Raw genomic sequence first — 26061 nt, 5'->3', positions numbered from 1 at the left:
GACTGACTGTATCGGTGGCAATGCGAGCAAGGCCGGCCACGCGAACACTTTGCCTTCTTTCGCCGACAAGCCTGACAAGCAGGCCCTTCATCGAATTTGACGCCGTTCCGCGCTGCACGCTGAGCACCCTCATCATCAGGAAACTCGTCTTCATAGGGATCTTCCTCTGAATCCTCTACATTTGGCCGCATTTCGGTGATTACAGCTCTCTGTGGACACTAAAAATAGTATGGTCTTGTCAGTGTTACAACGTGAGGGCTCCTGGCCATAAGCAAGTTGGGACGAATGCAACAGTGATGATAGCGCACTCGACCAAAATTCTACACGGATTTTGATTACGTCGTTGGGAGTGAGACATCCTGGAATACAGGTAGCATATGCACCTCTCTTCAGAATCCCCTACAATGCCGGCCATGGATACAATGCACAAAATGTGTGGCGTTGACGGGGTGGGGAGCTGAGAGTGGTTCTCAACCCCATAATTGCGGGGGAGGACCACTGGAAATCTGGGCAATTCATCTATACACGGAATTCCTTACCCCGATAAGGACAAAACTTCAAAGTCAGCTCATAACCTTGGCTAGACTAGAGTAGGAAGTCACAAGCTTGCATACATACGTTCGTCTAACTTAAAAGTCTATTTATTAGTGATTATGGTTGTGTCAATATCCTCCTTTTGTAATAACCTCTAAGGTTAGGTTACTAAATCTTCTACTTTTAACACCGCGGTAAAGCTCACCAAATAGATAGCTATAGGCATCATGAACTTTGGTACGCACCATTTGAGCCACAAGTAAAAGCCGAATTACGCAAGATGTGTAGCAAGCGTTTTCCCGCATTGATGGACCCCTTGGGAATCTATGGACGTCGAGCTAGAAGAAATATGAAGCGTAGTACCCAATCTCCCCACGTTTCCCCCCTTGTTTCACTGTTTTTGCGGTGGACGGGCGAACTCCCGGACTCGACCCCGCCACCAAGTCGATGGACTATTGCCTCGGTTGCGTGTAACCAAGTGAACTACGGAGAAGAGAACCTCCGCCATGTAACACCACCATAATCCCACAGTAGAGAGACCCAGTAGTCAAAGTCCGGCCCCCGGAGGAACTCGCGGGCATAGGTCCGCTGTCGAATGAAATACGATCAATTTGGTCCCGGTGGGATGGCGTCGTACCATTTCTCCAGACTGGGCAGATCTGGGGTCGAATGCCCCGGCCCGAACCAACGCGTCGGTTGGTGGCCCAGAGTGTCTTTGAGGAGCCGTATATGTAGCAAGAATTAATTTCACTCCAGATAAGTACTGGGCCCGTGGAGTCGCATCAATTGAGTTGACGACATCGAAGGAGCTCTAGACACTGCAACCATCGATAGCATGGCCATGGAAAAAGTAGAGACCTCGAACCCGCACGCTGTCCATGAGGACATGATTTCAGTAAATATGGAAACGACAGATAAATGTCACGCTCCGGACAATGAGGTACGATCGTAGTCTCTCCTTATTGATGCACAACTGACTCTCCCACTTTAGACTGCAGGTTATGCCACCAACGAGGGAATTCACATTGACGATGCAACCAGCAAAAGACTGTTCTGGACCGTAAATCGTCGAATCCTGGCATGCATGTTGGGCACATATTTCTGCCAGTCTCTAGACAAAGGCACACTGGGTTTCGCGTCTGTAATGGGCATACAGAAGGATGCGGGGCTCTATGGACAACAGTATAGCTGGCTTGGTACCATTCTCTACATGGGCATCCTAGTCGGGGAATACCCTACCAACTTCCTCCTTCAGAAATTACCCGTCGCCAAGTATCTCGCTGCCAACGTCTTCTGCTGGGGTGTGGTTATTGCTTGTTCTTCAGCCGCGAACAATTTCGCCTCTCTGATGGTTGTGCGATTCCTGCTCGGCGTCTTCGAGTCGTGCGTCCAGCCTGCTTTTATCATCATGACCGGCATGTGGTATACCAAGCGGGAGCAGGTCATCCTTACGTCGCTCTGGTACTGCATGACTGGTGTGCAGTTGATGATCGGCGGTATCATTGCCTGGGGTACCTCGCACTATAACGGCGGTGCCATCAAGTCCTGGCAACTACTTTTCCTTGTCCTCGGTGGTACGACTTGTCTTTGGGCGGTTTTCATCGGTTGGTGGCTGCCAGACTCGCCAATGAAGGCCAAATGCTTTAACGAAGACGAAAAACGCTTGATGATCGAGCGAGTTAGGGTTAACGAGACTGGCATTCAAAATAGAGAGTGGAAGCGCTACCAGATGATAGAAACCTTGAGAGACCCTTTGGTCTGGTGCTATGTCATGCTCAACATCACGTCGACTCTGGTCATTGGGGGTCTGGGGGTGTTCTCTAATATCATCATCTCTTCTTTCGGATTCAGCTACCTCCAGACTCAGCTGCTCAATATTGCTCAAGGCGCTCTAACGATTATCATCATGGTTGGAAGTGCGACTATCGCAACCAAGGCGCAACAAACTGCATGGGTGATGCATGGTCTGACTATGTACGTATTTGATTTTCTCTCTCTCGCTTTACGCACAAGAAAGCACCGAATTCAACTTTCGAGCCGCTTCGCTAACGCAAAAACAGTCCTCCCATCATTGGAACCTCCATAATATATTGTTTCCCGCCCAATGGTTCAAATAGCGTCGGCCTACTCATAGCCTTCTATTGCACTCAATTTTACCTGGCGGAGGGCAATTTAATCTTCTCGCTAATCTCGCGGAACATCGCCGGCCAGACCAAAAAGTCAACAACGTTAGCAATAACGTTCATTGCCTGGGCTGCAGGTAACATGACCGCCCCACAGATCTTTCAGTCCACGGACGCACCACGATACCAAAAGGGCTTCACGGCCCATTTCTGCCTCTACGTTATTTTCAATATGACTCTAGCAGTCATGCGTGTGCTGATAATGCGCCGTAATAAGGCCAAGCGTGATGCAGCCGGTGACACAGACGGGCGACCTGATCAGGATAACACCAAAATCTCGCATGTACATGCCTTTGAAGATCTAACGGACAAGGAGAATCCTGACTTTCGCTATGATTTCTGATCCTGGCATCCGACAAAGCTTTGACCCTACGAGTTGGAGTATAGTACATATAATAGATAGCCTATTACAACTAACAAGAAGCAATCAAGACACCAGATGTATCACAAATCCGTATTAGCAACGTTCCTTTTTAACTTAAGATTGTTGCCATGCAGCAGACTGTCGCCGGTTGCAACACGGGAGGCTTTGGGGCGACGTTTCAATAAACAAGGAACGAGTAATGTTCGAGAAGCCCTTCCCGTTCATCCGGATATCCTTCCAGGAGTTGTCTCATTTTAGGGCAAAGTGCCTATAGGCATAACCTCTGCCCTGATTGAAATGAACGGCTGAACGTTAGTTTTATTTCAATTTCTATATTTCGCCGGACCTAAAGGCTCAAGACAATATAGGTCCATCTGAGGATGAACGGTAAATTACTACATTTCACCTTTCGAACTGAATATTAATTTCATCAGTACGTACGGCGGCTGAGGGCCACTGCGAGCATCTTCTGCAGACATTCGCGGCTTCACTCGCCAGTCTTACTGCTGGCAATGGCCTTCCATAATGTTACAAAACTCTTCACATGCGGTGCACAAGCCTCAGTTCTCCAGATAGACAAATGGGTATATATCAGTCCAATGGAGTCCTGCAGTTCCAACTTCAAAAGTCGGGGCAGCCAACGGATGTAAAGGTTGTTTAATACCCAATATGATGCCATAGTCGCCGATGGCATTGGCTTCGCCTGCCGCTGAGTAAAGCCCCTAGGTGAAGGAATGTGCACCTGGAATGGCAGGCTGTACAGCTGCTCTCCATATCCTCAATCTTAGACCCCGGGGTAAACTTTGGAAAAATGCTGAAAATATTCGCTGTTGAAGCCATGACTGCAAGGTGCTCAGTGGAACAATGGTCTGTTGTAGAAGTGCTGTTATATCGGTTGCATTGGGAGAGAAAAATCGGCGTAAATGAAACATGAAAGAGGAAATGTTGTAGTTAGATATACTGGGAAATTGTGTTCTTCTCGACGTGATGCGATATGTTTGCGCAGGTTTAGTCTCTCCACCCTGTTGACTCATGCTTCCACAACACGCGCAAGATAGCTGTAGTTGATTAGAACAATACCTTTGTGAATGTTTGCTGGCATGAAACTCTGAGCGGCGGCAACAAAGTGGCGTTCCTCAAGCTGTTGGAGCGGGAGATGGATGTCATTTATTGCCCACGGTGTCGAATAATTCATGATGCTATGAAGAAAACGTGCAAAGAGAACAGAAGACTTCATGTGAACAACTCAATGAGTTCGAGCACTATTCCTCGACGCGGAATCAGCCAGCACAAGGCGTCATGATATACGGATACGCAAAGAATGTGCGACTTGGCCGAAAGGTGGACTGGCTACGTCAGTTGGTGGAGTCAGATACGATAGAACGGCTGAAATTCTCCAAGATGAGCCTTCATCATAGAGAGGTATGTGAACGACGGCGAAGTTTTCTGGCAAGAGACTCAGTGCTACACCGCATGTGGCAGATTGAACTTCAACCATCAGGTGGCCTATCGTATGGACTTTGCAGCAAATCTCTATGTTTGTCGTCACATCAAGCTCAAAGGTAAGTTGCAGGCGCGGGAAAATCAAGCGTTTGAGATTGAAGTACATTGTACTTGCAAAGTTTGTGGTCGACACGATGGTGCGTCAGGGACGGAGCTGGGTGAGCAGATGCATAGCTGCACGTTATGTGGTGTGGATTTTATACTGGAGAAAAGCAGCTCAGAGTCGGGTAATGATCAGCTAGAGGTGACGATCTGGAGATACATTGGACCAGGGCATAGTCCAGACGATCTGCATGAGTGTTACTATCTGAACAAACAGCCGGCTGATAAATCATGGCTCCAGCCTGGCCGGGTTGCTTGTGAGTCGAAATTATCATCTAGTCATGGATTTCGGCCCGGACAAGTGCATGGTATGCAGGGTAGGATGGTGGGCACAAGGGCCTGTGCACCCATGATGGGTAATTACTACATACTACAACTTTTTGCAGGATGCGTTTGTATGCTAGTATGCGGCATGATAAGTGTCTGGTCACATATGTCACCTATCGGTGTGCATGTCTCGTTTAGCTTACATAGATAGCCGTTCTAGGTTTTTGCCAAGTAAGAAGTGGTTTTTTCCATCTTTCTTTTTGGCTTAGAGACGGGCCTGATCTGATGGGAACAAGGAATACATGTAACGGACCTAACCTAAGGTTAGGCATTTGACAATCTAAGGAAATCATTGACCTTGCAGTTATCATGTTTGTGAGAGTTGTGGCGGTGCATGGGGGGATGAGCCTGAGAAAATGTCTGTGCTTCCTGTTGGAGTAGAGTACTAAGCTAACCGAGTCTAACCTACTACGGATGCCCTACGGATAAGCCCAGAAGCCTTCTCCAGTGACAAGAATGAAAGTGACGACTTTGAGTGGGTCGCATCATCTCCATGCAATGGTCAAGGTCCATGGTCGGCTTGCAGGGTCACGGTTACGGAGTGCTGCGAGCGAGTGCGACTATGATTGTGAGCTGCCTCGAGCCTTTAAGTTACATATGTATGTATTAAGTTAACCTAGCTCTGCCTAGTTAAGCCTCAAGCCTCAAGCCTCCTGACCCTTGAGCCTTAAAGCTATCACATACATCCTCAACCCCCCAAGCCCCTGCCTACTGCACGAACTAGACTGCCACTTCAGGTGAGCTCCTCCTGCGACGACTTCAAGGCAGCCGAATTAATAAACTAACTTACTGGAGATTGACTTCGGACGACATACCACCAAACCCGCTCCCTGCCAAGCCGGTACTCATCAATGCGCCTTTCACCATTCGCTTGATCTTGACCAGCTGTAGACTTGATCGCGTTCCTTCCGCTTCCATCACATCATACCGCAGTCATGTCGACAACGCCCGCTCCGCCTGAGGACCAGGCACGACTGCTCGAGGATGCCTTGATAGCCGTGCGCCAGCAGACAGTCCTCATGCGCAAATGTCTCGATCAATCGGGGAAGCTCATGGACGCCCTCAAGTGCTGGTATGTTTTTTTCTCTACGCCGTAGCTACAGGCACCGCCTGCGCACCGTCCTGTTGCATTGCGTTGCATTGCCTCGCCCGCCTCGTGCTGACTTTGACCTGACTTGTCACATAGCTCTACTCTCGTATCAGAGCTCCGAACCAGCAGCCTGGGCCCCAAGCAGTACTACGAGCTATACATGGCCGTCTTCGACGCCTTGCGATACCTCTCCGTTCATCTCCGAGAGAACCACCCACACAACCACCTCGCCGATCTCTACGAGCTCGTCCAATACGCCGGCAATATCATTCCCCGCATGTACCTCATGATCACCGTCGGCACCGCCTACATGTCCATACCCGAGGCGCCTGTCAAAGAGCTCATGAAGGACATGATGGATATGAGCAGAGGTGTCCAACATCCCATACGAGGCCTGTTCCTCCGATACTACCTTTCCGGCCAGGCCAGAGACTACCTTCCGACCGGCGACGGTGATGGGCCCGAGGGAAACCTCCAGGACTCCATCAACTTCGTGCTCACCAACTTCGTCGAGATGAACAAGCTTTGGGTGCGGTTGCAACACCAGGGCCACTCGCGCGATCGGGAGCAGCGCACACGCGAGCGCAAAGAGCTGCAGCTCTTGGTCGGCAGCAACATCGTGCGCCTGAGCCAATTGGTAGACTTGGAGGCATACACCAATGGCATCTTGGCGCCACTGCTCGAGCAGGTCGTCCAATGTCGCGATGTCTTGGCCCAAGAGTATCTCCTCGAGATTATTACCCAGGTCTTCCCCGACGAATTCCACCTGCACACCTTGGACCAGTTCCTTGCCGCCGTGTCTCGACTGAACCCCCATGTCAATGTTAAAGCCATCGTAATCGGCTTGATGGATAGACTGTCGGCATATGCTGAACGAGAGTCCCAAGTCGAAGGCAGTGACGACCGGGGCAAATTGGAAGAGGACGCTCTGGCAGATCTCTTGGAGAAGGTACGACTAGGAAAGGAGCAGCAGGAGGCAAAACCAGACGCTGCCGAGTCCTCGGAAAATGCGAACAGCAATGGCGACGGCGACGGCAAGGGCGACGAGGATGAGCACAGAAATGGAGCCACGGAAGAAACACCAGCCGATGAAGGCGCCGAATCTGTTACCGAAGCTGAACCCTCTATCGCCGAGACGGAAACCACTGCGGTAGACGCAGAAGGTGAACAACCAGACGAGTCACTCAAGAAGGAACGCGGCATTCCCAAAGACGTCAAGCTGTACGAGATCTTCTTTGACCAAGTCAACAACCTCGTTGCAGCGCAGCACCTGGCCATCCAAGATACAATCGCATTACTGGTATCCCTTACAAATCTGGCTCTGAACATCTACCCCAACAGACTGGACTATGTCGACCAGATTCTCGATTATGCGAACCGGAAGGTGCGGGAACACGCAAATAGCGCCGACTTGCACTCGCCGCCAGCACAGCAAAGCTTGCTGGCACTCCTACAAGCACCACTCAAGAGATACGTCTCCATCTTTACAGCATTGTCGCTTCCAACATATGTATCCCTTTTTCAGTCACAGACTTATCCGACGCGGAGAGCTGTCGCTGGCGAAGTTGCCAGGACTCTCCTTCGAGAGCACACATTAATAACTACCCCCACACAACTGGAAAACGTCCTCGAGGTCCTCAAAGTCCTTATCAAGGAAGGATCTCAACCTCCTGCCGGTTATCCCGGCGGCCCACAAAGGCGAGTAGTAGAGACGGACGAAACAATCGAGGAGCAAGGTTGGCTCGCACGACTTGTCCATCTCCTCCAAAGCGACAACAACGATACCCAGTTCAAGTTGTTGCAAATGATTCGCAAAGCATACGGCGAAGGTGCTGAGCGCATTCGGACAACCACCCCACCAATTATCACCTCTGGCATGAAGCTCGCTAGACGTTTCAAGTCTCGCGAGCACTACGACGATAATTGGGAAACACAATCCTCCGCATTGTTCAAGTTCATGCACTCAGCCATCTCTGGTCTATATGCTCGTGTCAATGGCTCTGGAACTGCCGAGCTCGCCTTGCGACTGTTCAGCGCTTGTGGTCAAACCGCTGACATGACTGGCTTTGAGGAGGTTGCGTATGAATTCTTTGCCCAGGCATTTACAGTATATGAAGAGGCTGTTAGCGACTCCAAGGCTCAGTTCCAAGCCGTTTGTGTAATTGCCAGTGCCCTCCACCAGACGCGCAACTTCGGCAGGGAAAATTACGACACGCTTATTACAAAGTGCGCTCTTCACGGTAGCAAGTTACTGCGCAAGCCCGATCAGTGTCGGGCGGTCTACCTGGCAAGTCACTTGTGGTGGGCAACCCCTATCGCAGCTGCACAGGAATCCGAGGAGAATTTGTACCGCGATGGCAAGCGTGTTCTCGAGTGTCTTCAAAGAGCGCTTCGGGTCGCCGATAGCTGTATGGAGCAGGCGACCTCGATCGAGCTGTTCGTCGAAATCCTGGATCGTTATGCCTACTACTTTGAACAGCAAAACGAATCGGTAAGTCCCATTAACCTAATCTCGTTTAGCCTGTCCACTTCCCTTTTTTTTTTCTTTCTAAGCTTAATGCTGATAACATCTGCAGGTTACGACCAAGTACTTGAATGGTCTTATCGAACTTATCCACTCTAATTTAAGTACCAACCAACAAGACTCTGCAAGTGTTGAAAGCAGTAAGAAGCACTTCAAGCAGACATTGGAGAATATCGCTAGTAGGGGCTGGGAAGGGGTCGTGCTCTATCCGCAAAAGTGAGGTGACCCTGGTTTGAGAAAGTGAAACTGAGCGACAGGAAAGTGCGACTAGTCTGCGGTGCTAAGAGAAAAGGGCGTTCATGAGATCGCACACTGCATACCCAACCACCATTGCACGCAAGGGAACAAGAGATTGGAGACAAAGAGGTGTATGAGATTTTGCACCAGATCGAATTAGCGGTATTGGGCAGATGAAACGAATAATTGTACATACTTTGTAACAAGCCTGTTGCCAACACGAGAGATGTATACCATGAGTCGCACGACTTGAAATGTATATCATACTGTATGGTCTGTTCATCCGCCCAGGGCGGCTAGGTGATAGCCTTCTTAGCATCTTTCGATGCTTCATTAACAATCTTAGTTTCCTAGCGAGCGTTTTACTATGTTTAATCTTTGATGTCCAGAATCTGAACTGAAAGGCGCGACGGGTTCTGTTTGTCGCAACCCCACGAATGACGTACACACCGGTTTAGAGCAAAGTTCTTCCTTTTTATTTATGTCCTCGATTGTATCTAAGGCTGCTTGCTACCATTACCACATTACTGTAAAAGCTACAGCCTTATGTACACACTCTCCACAGTTCCCCTTGACAATAGATCTATCCTCGTCACCGTGCAACGGGCGCCTTTCTTTTTCTTTGTTTTCGAATTGAGAACTAAGTCTATTACGATGGGGTTGAAGTGAACATCTGTTTTTGGGCGATCTAGAGTGACGTGGCTAGACAAAGACAACAAAGGAAAGTTTGATGGGTTTCTCATAAACAAATGGTGTCCTGGTCTCAACCACAGCCGCCTTTATTAGACTGAAAGATTCAGTTATTCTCATTACCCCTGATCGCGGGGAGGTGATTTGGGGCAGATATCCTGAGCAACGTAAGGACGTTTTGTTCTTGAGTATAGTCAGAAAATTTACTTTCGCCATTAGTCTCAATAAAACACCAATAGATCTAGCACGAAGTTGGAGCACGTTGCTTCTTCACTATCTGGGCCACACAGTATTCATCATCTGACTAGGGTGATTCTGTCACAGCGAGCGTCAACTATCGTAAGTAGCACTCATCGGTTGGGGACGTGTTAGCACTGGGAGACCGTCGAAGTCAGTAACTCAGGCTGAAGGAGTCCGGAAAGGGCTCGCCATGGGGAAGTCATCTAGAAGCCGTGGTCGTGGTAAGGCGCGTGAGGAGGAAGAGCACTCCCTATCACCAACACGGATTTTAAGGTCCTCAGACTTGTTCTGTATGACACCAGAAAATTCCGAGACGGATTTGTTCCTTAGCAACTCCGAAGATGCGGACTCAGACTCCTTATATAGTGTATCAGGAACAGAGGAGTCGCCTATCTTCGGAGTACCTGCGACAGGCTCGGGTCCAACTCGAGGCAGGCCAACCACGAGAGAAGATGCTGGATCCCCAAGTCCGAACACGAGTCCCAGCCCCCAAGGGACTCCTAGTTCAGGTAATACCCCCTATTCGTCACCGGAAAGTATTGTGAGGTCTACGTCTCCTACAAGACCTGCCAATTTTGCATCCGAACCACCTGAGGTTCCCCCTAACCCAACCAAGACGCCAGAACCGTCGAAGGCCCCTGAGCCGCCAAAGACTCCCGAACTATCAAAAGCTCGAAGCCCACCAAAAACTCCCGAACCGCCAAAGATCCAGCGCACGAGATCCCTCAGCCCACTAAGTAGTGACCTGTCCGACTCCCCCACCTCGACAGAGGAGGACCCTTTCTCCCCGAGCCCGGAAGAGCCGGGCCGCACCAAGAACTCGAGAGATTACCTGCTCAACCGGCACCACCTGGGCCCGCGGACGGCGCGGACGCAGCGGCGCCGGTTCCACGACTTCCTGGTCGTGGTGCGGGAGCGCGGGGAGGAGCGTGCGCGGCGCGCCGTCGTCGGTGACGCGAGCCCGCTGCCTCCCGTCCGGGACTGGAACGCGTGGAAGAAAAGGCAGGTCCCGCAGTGGAGGCCCGAGCACCCCCAAATGGACGTCGTCGAGAAGGGCGAGACCGAGAAGCGGCTGCGGGACTATCTGGCGGACGAGGGGGATGAGGGGCCTATGCTGCTCATGGGGTTGCGGGAGCCTTCTGAGACGAGTGGGCAGTCACCTGGGATTATTGCTGATACGCTGGTCGGCGTCGGTGGGGATGGTGAAGGCAGTGGAACTAGTAGAGGCATTGATGGTGTCACTGGTGTTGGTAACAGTAATGCTACTGGGGGTAGCGGTATTAGTGGTAACGGAAGTGATGGAGATGGCGGCAGAGGAGTCCATAGTAGTCGTGGGGGACTACTTAGTGGCTTCCAAAGGCTTCTATGGTTGCGCACGCCGAGCCCGTCTGGGTTCGCCACCAACAAAATCTCGCGGCGCGTGCGTGTTGAAAGATGGATGCAGAAGCATGGTATGTTTGCGGTGTACCTTGGTGTGCCCGTGTGGTTCTATCTCTTAATATCGTTTATGTCTGCGGCTAGCTTGGCCGGCTTCTCCTTCTCGCTTTACGTAGCCATGGAGGTCTTGGGCAATTAGGATAATCTCATCAGTTGCGGCCAAGCCTCTTCTCAGCCTTTGCGAATAACTACTTAAGACCACCGTCAATATTAATCCCTACAAAACCCTGAAGTATTGCTGAGGATGCATGGCCTCCAAAAACGATTATCCGTCGTCGACTTGTGTCTAATGCAGATTAACGTAGTTCCTGGGCCCAGTTGATGAGTCCTTCTATTCAAAAGCACAGCTTCCCCAGATGGAGACTATAGTCAGCCTCTAGAGCGATCGATGGAAACTGAGTTTGGTCAATCAGCCCTACGAGCTAAAGAGGAGTCCCCTTTTACTGTTCTGACTCGAGATTTGCTTTTTGATCGAAGAGCACCCGGAACATTTGTAATTTCGTGGATCGTTTCCCCTAGGGACGCCTTAACCGCCCAGCTTCTTTTGTTCATTGGAAGAGTAGAATTCAACAACTGGCGGTGCAATTAGCTCTTGCATAAAGGTGGTTCAGGGAAGCTCAGATTCAGGAGGTCTGGAGGCCGAAATTGAGAGCTTCAGAGGGCACGGCTAGGCAATATGCCAACTAACTCCTTTGGGTATCCAGCCGTACTCACGGGCTAAAGTAAAGTCGATTACCTCAGAGGGAAGGGAGATACCTTCAAGAGGCTACTGATTTAATTAACATGCCGGAGAGTTTACTTAAACCTCGTCGTCGCTGACGGAGATAAAGGTTCATGAATCGTTTAAAGACTTTTGTAATCAACAAGGCAGGCCGTATGCGTTTATCTTCCCTTAGCTAACTTAACCTAGGTGGTTGACACAAGATTTAGCTTATTATTTAACCTAGGTTAGTGAGCTACGATGGCCGCTACGCTAATTTTCGTGTTAACCACCTAGGTTAGCCGCCACTATAGCTTATTGAACAGTGCGCCAATTCTTTATGTTGACCACTTGCGTGTATCTTATTTTCGGCGAAGATGAATTGCGAATTGAGATTATTATCTTACGCGGCTGAAGCTTATAGGTGACCATAAGCTTGATACATAAGTACTCTGATCTGGAGCGAGTACCTTGGAAAATATGAGTTAGCTGACCTCCGCTTTAGGTTAGTCGACCTGCTGTCCCGCCGAGTTGACCTGCTGCCTAGCTGGTCCGCTTTCCTTTCTGCGGAACGGAAGTGCTCGACTTTTCTTTTCGTCGTCCGCTCTTTTCCCCATCCCTTGGGTCTTTGACCTCGACGCTCCTCTGTCCGTCCTGACAGTAGACCTGACTGACACCTTGGTCGTCTGCGTGATCTCTGCGGCATTTGAGCGGGCGGCTTCAGACCACAATTCGGTCTTCATCGGACTGAACCTGAAGGCGTGTAACCTGCATCAGGCCGATAAGGTTCGCGAGATCGCCCTGCCCTGCCGGACTTTCGCCTCCGGGGTGGTCAATTGCTCTGTAAGTATCTAGACAAGTAATCGTTACGCTGAGGCTGCTTGCCGCCTACCAATCGCCACCATGGATAACTATCAGAAGCTGGAGAAGGTCGGCGAAGGTACGCAGACAGACCCACGTCCACCCCCCGTGCGCTGCATGCACTCTCTGCATGAGGGCACGCCATGGAGACGAGATGATTATGGCCATTGCTAACTCGGCTGTGTGCTTGTCAACAGGCACGTACGGTGTCGTTTACAAAGCCCGCGATCTCGCCAACAACGGCCGCATCGTGGCCCTCAAGAAGATCCGTCTCGAAGCCGAGGATGAGGGCGTGCCAAGCACTGCCATCCGCGAGATCTCCTTGCTCAAAGAGATGCGGGACCCTAACATTTTGCGTTTACTAAACATCGTACACGTCGACAGCCACAAGCTCTACCTGGTCCTTGAGTTCCTCGACCTCGACCTGAAGAGGTATATGGATGCCCTACCGGTCAGCGATGGTGGACGCGGCAAGGCCCTCCCCGAGAGCTCTAGCGAGTCTCTAAGCTATCTAGGACTAGGCGACGCCATAATCAAGAAGTTTATGTGGCAACTCTGCTCTGGCATCCGCTACTGCCACAGCCACCGCGTTCTTCACCGCGATCTCAAGCCTCAGAACCTGCTAATCGACCGCGATGGCAATCTAAAGCTAGGCGACTTCGGTCTAGCCCGCGCTTTCGGCGTGCCATTAAGAACTTATACCCACGAAGTCGTCACCCTCTGGTACCGCGCTCCCGAGATCCTGCTAGGCGGCCGCCAGTACTCTACCGGTGTCGATATGTGGTCAGTTGGAACCATCTTCGCCGAAATGTGCATTCGAAAGCCGCTCTTCCCTGGCGACTCCGAAATCGACCAGATCTTTAAGACCTTCCGCTTACTGGGAACACCCACGGAGGAAGTCTGGCCGGGCGTGACCTCTTACCCCGATTACAAGTCGAGTTTCCCTAAGTGGCATCGCGACTACTCGGTACCATTGTGCTCCAACCTAGACGAGGAAGGCTTAGCCCTTCTGGAGAGGTGTCTCGAGTATGATCCCGCCAGCCGGATCTCGGCCAAGCAGGCATGCAACCACCCTTACTTCGAGGCTTAGCGGTATTTATGCGGTCATGGATATTGATGATTGATTGGGCAGCAGTTGAAACTATGCTTCAAGTCATGTTGGACATTCTTCTAGAATCTAAGACGATACTGGCCGAGCACTAGCCGCGACAACAATATATAACTCTTTGCTTTCGAACATCTATGACCAAGTCACTGCGATCAGACGGCATCTGGTTTTCTGAAGGTTCCACGCAGCTATCGGAAGCAGTACCCTGGAGCCTATGGCTCTCTACCCATGGCAAAGCTCCTAAACGTGCCTGTACAGGAGACGACGCGAGCACGCATAAAAGTAGTGGATAAGGAATGCTCTGAAGACCTATCGTCCCATCAGTCTATAAGCCTGAAGATATGATATCCAACGCTGCTATCAACTACATACCTATTCATATACTACACTTCTAATCAATCTGAGGCCGGCCTTCTGATCAGGGAAGAGTTTGTGAAAGGGTTTCAAACTACCAGAACATTCCAGAAGCCCTAGGCTTATTTGAAGAGCGTAAGCCTGAGTTGGTTCAGAAGCTTCAGGTTACCTTGGCACAATCCTGGGAACGATAAGGATTTCAATGGTCAGTGTAGCCATCTCGCTGTCGTTAAGCTTCAAGCACTTTTTATCCAGGTACTTAATAATATAGCGGGTGTTGTAAGACAAATGGAAGATATTAAAACCTTATATGTGCCCAGCCCAATATCTACAGCTTATATTAATCTGCTAATTGCTATAGTGGTGAGTCTTACCAAGAACCGGAACATAGCAGGTACTGCCTTGTTGCTGGATGGTCTGTCTCGATGTGCGCAATGTATTGCCCAGTAAATTTTAACGCACGGAAGAAAGGAGTATGTTGCTGACAATCAGTTGGCGCTTGCAACAACTTACCCCCTGATCGCGATCATCTCAGCCGAAATACCCGTTCACATAACCCCCCAGTAGCAATGCTCCTGCACCCCCCCTTTCAGTTACTCCAAGTCCGGTCCCATCGCTTATCCGACGCACGACGTTGTCGTCAAAAAGACGAAATCGCTCCCGCGCGGCTCCGTTGCATGAACAGCGGCGGGCGGACTACCCAGTCGCCTGGATCTGCCCCGTCGGCGATCTCGAGTTACTGCCCCGACGCTGATGCTGGACGCCGGGCGCAACGGTCTCGACCACAACACCGCCTGTGGCGACAACCTTCACTCGTGCAGCACTAGGGATAGGCCATCATGTCTCGCCGGTCACGTCGAACGAGCGCTTCCGAGCTTACCTAGGGCGGAGCGAACGGGGATGCCAAGTTCTCTAAGAGCTGTGTCTCTATGTGTTTGAGAATGTGTGAATATTGTTCTATATTTCTGATGCTACAAACCCGAAACAGACGTGGAGGATCAAAGATAGATGCGTTTGTAAGCTTAGTATGCCGAGCGCACGCAGAAGTTGACAGTGACGGTCGAAATTTTCTGGCATGTTACTTGGTGACATGGAGTAGATGTTTCTTTGTACACGCGTCATTACCGCTATAAATGAACTTGTCTACGCTGCTCTTTGTTGTACAGTAATGTCGAGAAGCAAGTATATTTAAAAAGAAGAAAACACCGAGTTATGTTCCGAAACGGATCAAGCATTTCCAGCTGGACCACCAACGCCGAGCGATGCAATTCCATGAAGGCTCCTTTCGGGACCGTATAGACAAGGGAAAATTCCAATGAGAAATGAAAACGAAAATGAAAAGACGAAATTTTACTCTATCAGTGCCTTCGCTGCCGCAGAAATGATGGTCGCCGTTTTGTTGGCGATGGATTGCGCCAACTCATAATTCCGTGCGTCGACCGCGTCTCTGATTGCGGGAAAATACGCTTCGTCATAACCAGACCAGAGCTGGGGACCAAATACGACGTGGCGGAATTGTGTCCGGTTGGGAATCTGTGAATGATTAGTGGCTGACGTACGAAGTGTGACCAGGAGATACTCACTCCACCGCCGAATTCGGTATCAAGGAGCCCGGTTTCAAAGGCAGCCATCCTCGAGTTGTACTCTGTTCTTTGGCGACCAAGCCCGGCTGGCTCCCAGCCATTAGACGACGTGACGGCTTGGCCCCATTCAGCTTCCCAGTTGCCGAACTTGGCAACGCTTGCCTCGACCTCCTTGATCGAGTCTTTGATAGCATTCAGATCGAGCTTGGTGTTCTCGTCTCTGTTCGCACCATTATCCTCGCTCCATTTCCACAAATCTCCAAGATATCGACCGAGAGCGAGAGCATACTCCTGGAGGTCAAAGGGAAGTACCGGTCGATCTGCAAGCTCAACAATGAGCAGTGCCAAAACTTGGCCTAAAAGGCCATGGTAAACGAAATCGGGATCGCCAACCCTTGACATGAAGTCAAAGTTGTCGTAATTCGAGTGGTACGGATGCATCTTGCCGTCAAAACGGATATCAATGGAACTGGTTCCCGCGATGTCTTGAAAGGCAACGTAGTCGCTGCCTGCGCCGAGCCCTTCGAGCTGGCCTCCACGAGCATCCCACAAGGTCCGAAGGGATGCATTTTGCACCGGGTCATGCACACGATCTAGTACACTGTACAAGATCTTGTTGAACACGGGAGATGCGGCGGCACGAAACTCTGACCCACTGACAGCCGTGTCGATGTTGAGGTAAGCGAAGGCATCTGCACGGAGATAGTCGAGGTTGTTCTCCACAAATTCGGTACTGCCGATCAAGTTGTACTCCTCGGCATCCCAGCTCATGAACTCGATCGTTCGTAATGGGCGCCAGCCTCTAGCAACAAGATCGCCGAATACACGAGCAACCTCCAACATGACGGCTGTTCCTGAGCCTGGGTCGGTTGCACCCCAATTCCAGGCATCCCGATGATTGCCGACAATGATTGTTTTTTCTGTCTGCTCAATTCCCGCGAGTTTGCCATAGATATTCCAGATGGGTTGTTGCTCTACTTCGTCTTGTTCGTTTTTCAGTCTAACAATCGGCGACGATGCATTGCCACTCCACCATTTATTGACATCTGGAACACCACCTATCCATTCCTCTGGCAGCGGGTCGCCAAACCCCTCAATCGCTTGCAATAGCTTTTGGGCATCGCGCCAAGATAATGGAAGACTGGGAATCTGTACCAGGCCCTTGGTTTGAGTGGTCTTCTCTCGAGGTTGGCCTTTTTTACTTGCCCAGCCGGGGGTAAGGACATCGCCAACGACCCAGCTCATCAGACTAACACCGCCTCGCTGGACTCCGTCATTCGGCATGTAGTGTCCGCCGGGCGCGGGTTGTCCTAAGCGGAAGCCGTCGTCTGCGGGGTCGCTGTAGATGATACAGCCAGCAAACCCTGCGAGTTCGGCTGCCTTGATCTTCAGGGCTCGGTCACCTTGCGTACCATAATACCTCACCAATGCGATGGCGCCTTTGGTGTCGATGCCGCTGTCGTATAGCCGCTTGAAATCTTCCCTGCTTCCATAGTTGGCATATATCAGCGGTCCTCTAACATCGCCAGCCTTGGAGTGGCCGTGAAACGCCAGGGTCTGCTTCCCCACCGTGTTGCTCACGGCGCCGACGCCCTCCTCCTCGAGTTTGGCACTCCAGACGGCCTTGGAGCCATCTTGGGACATGATTTCGACGGCTCGTCCATCTTCTTTCGGGTAATTGAGATAGACGTAGTACTCGTCCACGGTGACATCTTCCAAACCGCTCCTCAGGAAAGAGTTGCGTACATCTTCGGCCATGGCGAAATCTCCTTCTGTGCCGGCAATATGGGCGTAGCTCGTGACGTGCTTGAGCGTGTCGCGGATCCGTCGGGGGTCGATACTGTTCTTGACATGCATGCGCACGCTCTCGGGATCAAACATCTGGCCGCCGATGCGCCGCGACATGTTTGAGAAGAGATCGCTGACAAAGACGAGGTACAAGAATCCCAGAACCAAGAACAATGCCAACAGCCTGCCCAAGAGGATCAGGACAGCAGAGCTCCCCATGTTGACATTGCTGTGCCACCACGACCGGCGTGCAGTGCTGGAGCTGTCCTGTTGTGGGTCCGTGGTCGGGATGTTCGCGCTATCGCTCGCTCGGGGGAGGCGCACCGTCATGCGTGGAAGTCGCCATTTCCATTTCCACTGTGGCAGGGAGAGGGCGGCGATTCGCTTGCGCCATAACGAGTTGCTGGAGCGTGAGCTGGCCGACCCATTCAATGGATCCTCGACTTCCAACTCTTGCATCTCGCGGCGCACCTGGGCGTCCTCCGTGTCGTCTTCATCGCCGCTGTCGATGCTCCATTCCGAATCCTCGTCGTCGGTTTCAACATGCGGCGGGCGATAGCCTGCGGGGAACCTCCTGTCGGTCGGGCCGGGTCGCGACGAGGTCAGCAGCGACTGCGCTTCTCTTTCGGACTCGGGCCTGTCGTCGATGGGGGACCGTGGCGGCGGCCAGTCATGGCGGGATGATGAGCCCTGGACAGCCTCGTCGTAAGATGGTATGGGTGGTGCCGGGGTGTAATGGGACTTTTCGTCGGAAGGCATATTTACGGTATCTGGGTGATGGGGGACATTTGAACGCAATGTGATTGTGGTTTGTATGAATCCACCAGATGAGGGTCGCGATGGAACGATAAGGGTATTGGGTAATTACAACGTGAGAAAGGAGTGAACAGATGGACGGGGTGCAGTGAGCGTGAGCCAAGGACGGCTATCACGGACCTTGGGGGACGGAGACGTGGACGTGGTAGACTAGACTCCGCCTGCCAAGCTATTGTACATACACAATCAATGGGATTGAATATTGAATGGGAATGGAAATCAGAATCAGAATCAGAATCAGAATCAGAATCAGAACCGAGCATGAGCAAACGAGAAGAGAGAAGAACGGACCGATGAACGATCTTCAAGTTGTACAGTATTGCACTCGAAGCTGGAAGTCAGTTGAAACCCTCCAATGCAGGTTGTGTCCCCACGCGAATGGAACCGCCGCCCCAGTTGTCGTCGTCAGGGACCGGGACCACTTTGGGGCCATATCTCAGCACTAACCGGCTAACCTAGCTTTACTACAGAGGGACGGGAGGGACTACTGTATGTACACATGTAGGGGCTAGGTTTAGTTGTCGCAAGCACAGACGCCAAACACCGTACCGGGCTTTACCTTTACCTTCAGCTCCATTTCCAATTTCAGCTCCAGCTCCCGCCTCCCAGCTCCAGCCCCGACCGAACGCTTCTTAGTCATCACGTACATAGAACAGTGCCCCTTCGGCCCCTTTTTCGTGCCAAATACATACATATGTACTCACTTACCACCCAGTAGGATACAACCAACCGGGTCATATGAGATCATAGCCTATCCATTGGTCGGCTGCAATCTTTATTTGCTCGTGTCTGGTTCATTCTAAGTTTCTATTCTTCGCTGAACCGCTTCGCTCCAGAGTCTATCGATAAGCTTAGCACGACGGTCAATCGGACGACCGAAACAAAGTTCAAGCGGCCATAATGCAACATCGTATTATGGCATTGTCACAGGAAATAGTCTCAGGTGTATATCTGTCTCGCCACTTTCACGTCAGCACCTAGTACCGCTGACTAGAGAGTTGACAGCTCTATCTAGGCCTACTTAATTGACATGGTAAGATAGAAGGCCAGTATATCAGCAGGTGCACGTTGACTAGGTCAGACTTGTCCGCAAAGACATGCTCCGAGACGTCAATGGACAAGTGCACTTTCTCCGCCGAACCAGCATCGATTGCTGGACAGCATAGTGTGCTGAGGTTCGCCAAATAGCTGCAGGCTAGTAGCCGGCTATATTGAATTCAATTACGCCCATGTACTTCCTGCTGAAATTTGTATCTTGCTTGCCAAAAGTCCACCAGCACCATTGGGTGACTTCTTCCCACCGGATAATGCGCTTTGGAGTCCTGTTTCCCACCTTAACATTCGATAACTTCCACAATAAACATGTTGGACTTGCCACCAGTACCCACGCCTATTCCGCTCAACGTTCTCATAGTCGGTGCTGGTCCGGCGGGCTTAGCCACGGCCATCTCAGTAACACTTGCAGGGCATAACGCGACGATTTTTGAGTCTTCGGATCAGCCACATCCATTTGGTTCTGGTTTTCAGTGCTCACCCAATGGAACGCGGCTTCTCTTGAGATGGGGTCTCGAAGAGATCCTGAAACCAGTGGCTTCGTCGCATAAGCTCCTACAAATTTATGACATCCGCGGGAAACTAATCCTCCAGAAGCGAAACCACGAGGGTGAGTTTTCACAGCGGGACGGATCTCCGCTGTGGACTTTTCACCGTGTCGACTTCCAAGCTGGTCTGCTCCAAAGGGCGACCGAACTCGGGGTCCGAGTACATTATTCGGCCCGCATTACAGATCTCGAAACTTCCAAGCCCGAGATCCGTCTCACAAATGGACAAACGCATCGTGGTGACCTTGTTGTAGTCGCTGATGGAACATGGTCAACACTTAGGTCCAAAGTCCTTGGAAGGGTGATCAGGCCGGAGCCAACCGGTGACTTGGCGTATCGCATAACCATTTCTAGAGGACAGATACAGGATGAAACTGTACGGAATTCGATGCAGTTGCCCCAGATCCGGACTTGGATTGCACCAGGTGCTCATGTTGTGGGATATTCCATGAGAAAGGGCACGCAATACAGCTTGTTATTGCTGCTACCTCATGCTTCAAGCAAGGAAACCGGAAACATGGCTGCGATCGCTGAAGAGATGAGAAAGCGTGCTGAAGGTTGGGATCCTACGTGAGCTCGCATCATAGGTCGCTGTATTCACAAATACTAACGCAGACTGCCAAGCTTGACAGCCATGCTAAAATCCGTGCAGAAAGTGAACAAATGGTGTTTGGTTCAAGGTAAATGATTTGAACTGATCAATCACTCCTGCAAGTTCTATTTATTGATAGTAGGGGCGAACACAGTTCCTGAATTAACTACGCTGGTATCCCCACAAGCAACGTGCGTACTCGCAGGTGACTCCGGTCATTCCATGCGTCCCTTTTTAGGGCAGGGCCTCAGCCTAGGTCTAGAGGATGCAGGAACGCTCGGTAGTTTACTAGCTCATGTGGAGAATCCAAGTCAGCTTCCTAAAGCACTTTCGCTATACGAACGCTTGAGAATGTCTAGGGCCAAGAGTATACGCCAGGAGACTGGTAGGCTTGCGACCTGCTCGCAATTCGAGAACGCAGAGCCCTACGCAGCCGCCACCACCGAAATAGCATCAAGTCAAGAATACGGCAACATGTAGTAAGTAATCTAGTTTAACACTCCCTCCAAAACTGTGAGCCAGGAGCTGACCGAGACTGTAGCAAAAGGGCACACACAAAGGCGCAGGAATGGATATGGTCATACGACGCGTACGAAGAGGCCGAAAGGGCATATTTAAAACATTCGTACTAAGCTGCTCAAAGTTATACACCCAGCATGTGCCTCCCTGTCAAATTCTCAATGTGAAGAATCCATGTCTCTTTCCCATTGTCTTTTTACTTCACTTAGCAGACCCTCCGTTGTGAGAACATCTAAGGCCGTCCCAGCGAGCGCCTTACCCGTCCTCAGACATCTCCAAAAGGCTTCCCGTGTGCCAGCTGATGCAGCAAAGTCCGGGCTATGTGGTCCACCGCCCTCCCGCCCAGGCGGAATGGCAAAACTCACGCTCATACTCGGCATCACATGACTGATATTGCCCTGATCCGTGCTCGCGTTTACGGAGACGACTTCGTGGCCCATAGGAACCCCGCCTGGCGGACACAAGGAGTTCCAATACCTCGCGAAACACGTGCCGAGCACTTGGTTGGGAACATGGTCGGCATACTCCTGCACCTGGGCGACCTGCAGCCTCGCACCCGTCGCCTCGGCGCCCGCACGGAAGCAGGCGTCGACCTTCCGCCGAAGCTCCCGGAGCCGGGTCGCCGAGCCCGCCCGCGCCACAAAAGTGCCTGCCGCGTGCGCGTGTATAATGTTCGGTGCCCGCCCGCCGTCCGTGATGTGGCCCTGGATAACGTCGCCGGGCATGGTCTGCTGGCGAAGCACAGACAGCGCGTTGTATGCCACGACGAGAGCGTCGAGCGCATTTATCCCCTGCCAGGGACGGTTGGCCGCATGCGCTGCGCGCCCGAAATACTCGACCTCGAACTGCGTGTAGGCCGCCGTGTGGACCAGCGCGCTGTCGCGCGAGATGCCCGGGTGCGAGATCAGAGAGACGTCGACGCCGTGCTCGTGGTAGGCCCCCGCTTCGAGCAGGCGGATCTTGCCGCCGCCCCCTTCTTCTGCTGGAGTGCCGAATATGACCACTTTGCCCTTTATACTATGACTTTGCATGATCTCGGCGGTGGCCAGGCCCCCGGCCAATGAGCTTGTGGCGATGAGGTTATGGCCACATGCATGGCCAATCCGGGGCAGAGCATCTGTGTCATATTTATCAGGTAGGCGTTCTAGGCATTGATCAGGGGAAACATACCCATCTCGACATTGAACGACACTACAGGACCTTTCTTGCCAGTGTCGAAGACCGCGACCCATGCCGTCGCAATCCCGTAGGCTGAGGGCGTGACCTTCCACCCACCCCTAGACTTCATGAAATTGGTCAAAAGTGCGTGGGCCTTATGCTCCTCGTCGCCAAGCTCCGGGTTGTCATGTATGTATTTGTTCACGGCCCATAGTTCCCCGGAGATCTTTTCGACGAATTCATCAATCTCCTTAACATATGCGGCATCGGCTCCACCAGGGTTGTCTGTCGCATCGCTATGGTAGATAAGAACAAAGTCCTCTTCAGCCACCTCCATGGCGTTTCTGGTTGCGGTACGTCGCAGACTTGATCGCCTCGTATATCAGGATTGGCTGCGAATGGTGAATTCTTCGGGCTACTACCTTTCAACGACTTGTAGCTGATTCTCCAAAAAGTCCGAACATCGCCTTGCAGTATAATCGTGACGTTTTTGCTGCAGGTAATACGCCATCAAGGAACTGGGCAATCCAGACCATGTGAAGTGCCAATATTTCAGTCTATGGTTCTGGAGGGGAAGGTCGCAACCCGATCCCTTTACCCGCCTGGGACCGATCCTAATCGGCTTCATCGGAGCTCGACAAGTGCCGGTAGTTATGATTGGTTCGAAATTGGCATGTCGGTACACAATTCACTATAGCGCCTTCTTGGTGTCTGTGTTTTGGGAAGATTGAGCTCCAACTCTTGTATACCCAATATTACATGTTCCATATGCAACATTTGCCCTCTCAATATCCCGAAAAACTCGATTTCTTCTGCTAAAACTAATGGGGATTGGCACACATCATGTTTATCATGCGAGTTTACTTAATAAGTCTTAGACTAGAACGAAATCAAAATAATTGACAGATACAGCACGGATATGGAGCGGATGAACAATGATCTTCGGGTAATGGCTTTGATTTGTATCTAGGGAGGTGTTGCCATCCGTTCGATCCTCTAAAAATATGCATACAAGCAATGATGTGCCATTTATGCCCCGACGGCAATGTCCTTCTGACCGGCGGGCGCCTGCACGATGATCTCTTCTTCTTCCTCGTCATCCGCCTCCGTCATCCCACCCAACAACATGGAGGGCGGAGCCTGGGCCTGCAGCTCTGGCGGGTTGGTGAATGCGAAGAACTTCTCGTCGTGCCACTGCCCAGCGGTGATGTACCTACCCTCGCTGTCGGTGAACATGGTGTCGTCCTCGGCGCGGAGGAAGTAGGCGATGGAATAGCGGTGCTCAGTCGGGTCGAATGGCACAACGCGGTGGATGCATGACTGCATCTTGTGCCCGCTGGCGAACCGGAGCGAGTCGCCCACGTTGACGACGGCGCAGCCGTCCCTGGGCTCGACGAAGCCGAACTCGCGCGCCCCCGGCGGCCGGATTTGCAGGCCCCACTGCTGGCTGTACAGCAGCGTCAGGGAGCTGATATCCGTGTGCTTCTGGTGTCCGATCTTCTGCGCAACCGCTGGGTCCGATGGGATATAGTGCATCATGGCCAGGGTCGTGCTTGAGGGGCGATCGTTGCGGTGGGAGTTTTCGAACCGCCCGGCACCGCTGAGGCCCAGTCCGGTGGACAGCGCTGACAGGATCGTTTTGGTGACGATGTTGCATCCTGCGATGGCGTTCTCAAGGATTCGAATGTCCGGGCTGTTCTTCATCACATCTGGAAGATGCGGGTTGGCTCGCTGGATCTCGTCTCGGGATACCTTCGTACTGAAGTTAGCCCAACGCTTATTAGATCTTTGCCATAATGACTACTGTCATACTTTGATCATCTCGTATCCATCCTTTGTGTCCGCAAAGACACCTGTTCGTGAACCGACGGGCTCGTAGCTTTTAGCATCCTCTATCAGCATTCCCGCTTCCCAATGAATGGTGGCTATTGTTCAACTTACCCCAAGTGAGGAGCCAGAAGTCCGAACTGGTTCTTAGCTTCGAGTGGTGATCCAAAGAAGCGGTGCATCAAATTCAGAGTCTTCTCCTGATCCTCCAAGTAGCGTCGGCCATCAATTCCCGACAGGTCTAGGTAGAAGAAACCTTCAGTTTCGCAGCAGCGCACTGCCTTTTCGAGCTCAGCAGGCTCCTGGGAGAGCAGTCGCTCGAAGCTAATAGTCTCCATTGGGTAGACCGGGACATTCTTGCCATTCCATTGAACCGTTCGTGGGACTGTGTTTGAGATAGCCATGGTGGTCGGTTTATGACAAAAGCTTACAGTGTACAATGAGAGAGGATCAAGTGATTCGGATTAACACACTTCAAACAGAATGGCTCTTAACCTATAGTTCGAGTTCTTTTATAGATAGAAACGAAGTTGTGCTCGGGAAGCGCATAGACATCCTTCTTCCCCACACAATGTGCATATATCCAAATTATCTTAAGAACGTCATGGTGGACTGGCTCCGTGTACTCTTTTCAATCTGGCTAAACTCACAAGACCCCGTGATCTCTATGATAGTCGAACAATACTACTCCTACTGCGCTATCATTGCCTTCTTAAGACATGCCCAATCACTGAATTGCCGGCTATCTGTAATTCTGAAAGTGACGATTGGGCCAAAGATGAGGGGGTACTCGAAATGCATTACAATGCCTAGCCGGCCATCTGGAAGTCCGCAGTCCCCCAACTCTTGGGACCGGCAGATGTTCAAACTTCAAATTTGGAGGCGACCACGCCTACACTATCGATGCTTTTGTACTGCACTGTCACATTAGCAATGCCTCTTTTCGACAGCTCCAGCCCGGCAAGCTGCAGCACAGCTCAACGTCTATCTGACGTTTCGCCTACATCTACAATGGCGACGATGGTTTCTGATATGGCGAACAATGCACTTGATGAGTCGACTGCAGTGAACGAACACCAGGAAAAACACGACGTGGCAACGGAACTGAACTATTGGGACGACCCAGGCGATGGCTCTCGCCCAACACCCATCTATATAGGTAAGGGACACATCACAAATGAGCGACCTCATCGCCCTCACCGCTTTGTGGTCTCGGATGTGAGTGGCGATGAAGATCGCTACACTCTTGACAGTCACGGTTTTCAGTACATCCGCCACGAGAGCAAGGAGAAAGACTTCGTGGACGAGCAAAGGATCAGAGCCGAGTACTATCCAGAGTGTGCTCAAGCTTTGCAAGATGTGACGGGAGCCAGTCGCATCCATGTCTTCAATCACAAGGTGAGAAGGGGACCGACGCACTGGCATCACCTGGGGCTGAAGAACCTGGCGAACCGTGGGCCCGTCACCAAAACCCACGTCGATCAGTCATACGATGGAGCTGAGAAGCGGCTGAGATGGGAGCTGCCAGAAGAAGCTGACGAGCTCATCAAAAAGCGATATCAAATCATCAATGTCTGGCGCCCCATCAAGACGATATACAAGGATCCTGTTGCCGTGGCAAACGCGAACTCGGTCCCAGACGCGGATCTGGTTGGGGCGGAGATGATTGAAGATGGCTTTCGTGGAGAGTCCTGGGTAGTGAGGCACAATCCTACACATCACTGGTATTACAAACACGGGCTCAAGACAGATGAGGTACTTCTAATTAAATGCTTCGATTCGGATAAATCGGTCGCCCGCCGGGCGCTGCACTCGGCATTCGAAGACCCCGCTTACTGCAGTATGGAACACCGGCAGAGTATTGAAGTTAGATGTTTGGTATTTTATGACACGTAGAGACGAACTATGAAAATAATTTGAGAC

General features: G+C 51.4%; 10 protein-coding genes across 10 annotated transcripts; 6 read left to right on the top strand and 4 right to left on the bottom strand.

Annotated features, from left to right (window-relative positions):
- Nucleotides 1-946: 946 nt before the first annotated feature.
- BKA67DRAFT_583371 (major facilitator superfamily domain-containing protein) lies at nucleotides 947-3168 on the top strand. Its single transcript, XM_046104067.1, has 3 exons — nucleotides 947-1474; nucleotides 1526-2508; nucleotides 2595-3168. The coding sequence occupies exons 1-3, from the start codon at nucleotides 1370-1372 to the stop codon at nucleotides 3058-3060; spliced, it is 1554 nt and encodes a 517-aa protein (XP_045952661.1). The 5' UTR covers nucleotides 947-1369; the 3' UTR covers nucleotides 3061-3168.
- A 622-nt stretch (nucleotides 3169-3790) lies between these two features.
- BKA67DRAFT_583369 (uncharacterized protein) lies at nucleotides 3791-4293 on the bottom strand. Its single transcript, XM_046104066.1, has one exon. It carries the CDS (start codon nucleotides 4113-4115, stop codon nucleotides 3804-3806), a length of 312 nt encoding a protein of 103 aa, XP_045952660.1. The 5' UTR covers nucleotides 4116-4293; the 3' UTR covers nucleotides 3791-3803.
- A 1199-nt stretch (nucleotides 4294-5492) lies between these two features.
- BKA67DRAFT_583366 (vacuolar protein sorting-associated protein) lies at nucleotides 5493-9220 on the top strand. Its single transcript, XM_046104065.1, has 5 exons — nucleotides 5493-5581; nucleotides 5644-5750; nucleotides 5809-6085; nucleotides 6200-8594; nucleotides 8680-9220. Exons 3-5 carry the CDS (start codon nucleotides 5949-5951, stop codon nucleotides 8845-8847), a joined length of 2700 nt encoding a protein of 899 aa, XP_045952659.1. The 5' UTR covers nucleotides 5493-5581; nucleotides 5644-5750; nucleotides 5809-5948; the 3' UTR covers nucleotides 8848-9220.
- A 575-nt stretch (nucleotides 9221-9795) lies between these two features.
- Nucleotides 9796-11768, top strand: BKA67DRAFT_95393 (uncharacterized protein). Its single transcript, XM_046109561.1, has one exon. It carries the CDS (start codon nucleotides 9985-9987, stop codon nucleotides 11368-11370), a length of 1386 nt encoding a protein of 461 aa, XP_045952658.1. The 5' UTR covers nucleotides 9796-9984; the 3' UTR covers nucleotides 11371-11768.
- A 1066-nt stretch (nucleotides 11769-12834) lies between these two features.
- Nucleotides 12835-13882, top strand: BKA67DRAFT_541130 (kinase-like domain-containing protein; the record flags this gene model as incomplete). Its single annotated transcript, XM_046100877.1, has 2 exons — nucleotides 12835-12871; nucleotides 12990-13882. 2 exons carry the CDS (start codon nucleotides 12835-12837, stop codon nucleotides 13880-13882), a joined length of 930 nt encoding a protein of 309 aa, XP_045952657.1.
- A 1722-nt stretch (nucleotides 13883-15604) lies between these two features.
- Nucleotides 15605-18384, bottom strand: BKA67DRAFT_664000 (uncharacterized protein; the record flags this gene model as incomplete). Its single annotated transcript, XM_046108297.1, has 2 exons — nucleotides 15605-15787; nucleotides 15838-18384. The coding sequence occupies 2 exons, from the start codon at nucleotides 18382-18384 to the stop codon at nucleotides 15605-15607; spliced, it is 2730 nt and encodes a 909-aa protein (XP_045952656.1).
- A 1419-nt stretch (nucleotides 18385-19803) lies between these two features.
- Nucleotides 19804-21266, top strand: BKA67DRAFT_663999 (uncharacterized protein; the record flags this gene model as incomplete). Its single annotated transcript, XM_046108296.1, has 4 exons — nucleotides 19804-20612; nucleotides 20667-20722; nucleotides 20777-21113; nucleotides 21176-21266. 4 exons carry the CDS (start codon nucleotides 19804-19806, stop codon nucleotides 21264-21266), a joined length of 1293 nt encoding a protein of 430 aa, XP_045952655.1.
- On the bottom strand, nucleotides 21230-22934 carry BKA67DRAFT_639432 (amidohydrolase-like protein). Its single transcript, XM_046105735.1, has 2 exons — nucleotides 22324-22934; nucleotides 21230-22270 (listed from the first exon to the last, which is right to left on the bottom strand). The coding sequence occupies exons 1-2, from the start codon at nucleotides 22646-22648 to the stop codon at nucleotides 21312-21314; spliced, it is 1284 nt and encodes a 427-aa protein (XP_045952654.1). The 5' UTR covers nucleotides 22649-22934; the 3' UTR covers nucleotides 21230-21311.
- Nucleotides 22935-23276: 342 nt separating this feature from the next.
- Nucleotides 23277-24699, bottom strand: BKA67DRAFT_668928 (uncharacterized protein). The gene is made up of 3 exons (XM_046108644.1): nucleotides 24253-24699; nucleotides 24124-24190; nucleotides 23277-24063 (listed from the first exon to the last, which is right to left on the bottom strand). The coding sequence occupies exons 1-3, from the start codon at nucleotides 24540-24542 to the stop codon at nucleotides 23341-23343; spliced, it is 1080 nt and encodes a 359-aa protein (XP_045952653.1). The 5' UTR covers nucleotides 24543-24699; the 3' UTR covers nucleotides 23277-23340.
- An 84-nt stretch (nucleotides 24700-24783) lies between these two features.
- BKA67DRAFT_583344 (uncharacterized protein) lies at nucleotides 24784-26061 on the top strand. The gene has a single exon (XM_046104064.1). It carries the CDS (start codon nucleotides 25042-25044, stop codon nucleotides 26032-26034), a length of 993 nt encoding a protein of 330 aa, XP_045952652.1. The 5' UTR covers nucleotides 24784-25041; the 3' UTR covers nucleotides 26035-26061.

This window comes from Truncatella angustata (assembly GCF_020726525.1).
Source record: "Truncatella angustata strain MPI-SDFR-AT-0073 chromosome Unknown BKA67scaffold_10, whole genome shotgun sequence".
In the NCBI taxonomy this organism is placed as follows: domain Eukaryota; kingdom Fungi; phylum Ascomycota; class Sordariomycetes; order Amphisphaeriales; family Sporocadaceae; genus Truncatella; species Truncatella angustata.
Note: the sequence above shows the minus strand (reverse complement) of the source record. Positions and strands in the feature narration are given on the sequence as shown.

Excerpts from the sequence above, each read along its gene's own strand:
- BKA67DRAFT_95393 (XM_046109561.1), top strand. The coding sequence starts at position 9,985 with ATGGGGAAGTCATCTAGAAGCCGTGGTCGTGGTAAGGCGCGTGAGGAG.
- BKA67DRAFT_583366 (XM_046104065.1), top strand. The coding sequence starts at position 5,949 with ATGTCGACAACGCCCGCTCCGCCTGAGGACCAGGCACGACTGCTCGAG. Across the intron at positions 6,086-6,199 it reads ATGGACGCCCTCAAGTGCTG|CTCTACTCTCGTATCAGAGC; the intron begins GTATGTTTTTTT and ends CTTGTCACATAG. Across the intron at positions 8,595-8,679 it reads TTGAACAGCAAAACGAATCG|GTTACGACCAAGTACTTGAA; the intron begins GTAAGTCCCATT and ends TAACATCTGCAG.
- BKA67DRAFT_639432 (XM_046105735.1), bottom strand. The coding sequence starts at position 22,648 with ATGGAGGTGGCTGAAGAGGACTTTGTTCTTATCTACCATAGCGATGCG. Across the intron at positions 22,271-22,323 it reads GTCGTTCAATGTCGAGATGG|ATGCTCTGCCCCGGATTGGC; the intron begins GTATGTTTCCCC and ends AATATGACACAG.
- BKA67DRAFT_668928 (XM_046108644.1), bottom strand. The coding sequence starts at position 24,542 with ATGGCTATCTCAAACACAGTCCCACGAACGGTTCAATGGAATGGCAAG. Across the intron at positions 24,191-24,252 it reads CTTCTGGCTCCTCACTTGGG|CTACGAGCCCGTCGGTTCAC; the intron begins GTAAGTTGAACA and ends GGATGCTAAAAG. Across the intron at positions 24,064-24,123 it reads ATGGATACGAGATGATCAAA|GTATCCCGAGACGAGATCCA; the intron begins GTATGACAGTAG and ends TTCAGTACGAAG.
- BKA67DRAFT_583369 (XM_046104066.1), bottom strand. The coding sequence starts at position 4,115 with ATGAGTCAACAGGGTGGAGAGACTAAACCTGCGCAAACATATCGCATC.
- BKA67DRAFT_583344 (XM_046104064.1), top strand. The coding sequence starts at position 25,042 with ATGCTTTTGTACTGCACTGTCACATTAGCAATGCCTCTTTTCGACAGC.
- BKA67DRAFT_583371 (XM_046104067.1), top strand. The coding sequence starts at position 1,370 with ATGGCCATGGAAAAAGTAGAGACCTCGAACCCGCACGCTGTCCATGAG. Across the intron at positions 1,475-1,525 it reads GTCACGCTCCGGACAATGAG|ACTGCAGGTTATGCCACCAA; the intron begins GTACGATCGTAG and ends CTCCCACTTTAG. Across the intron at positions 2,509-2,594 it reads GTGATGCATGGTCTGACTAT|TCCTCCCATCATTGGAACCT; the intron begins GTACGTATTTGA and ends ACGCAAAAACAG.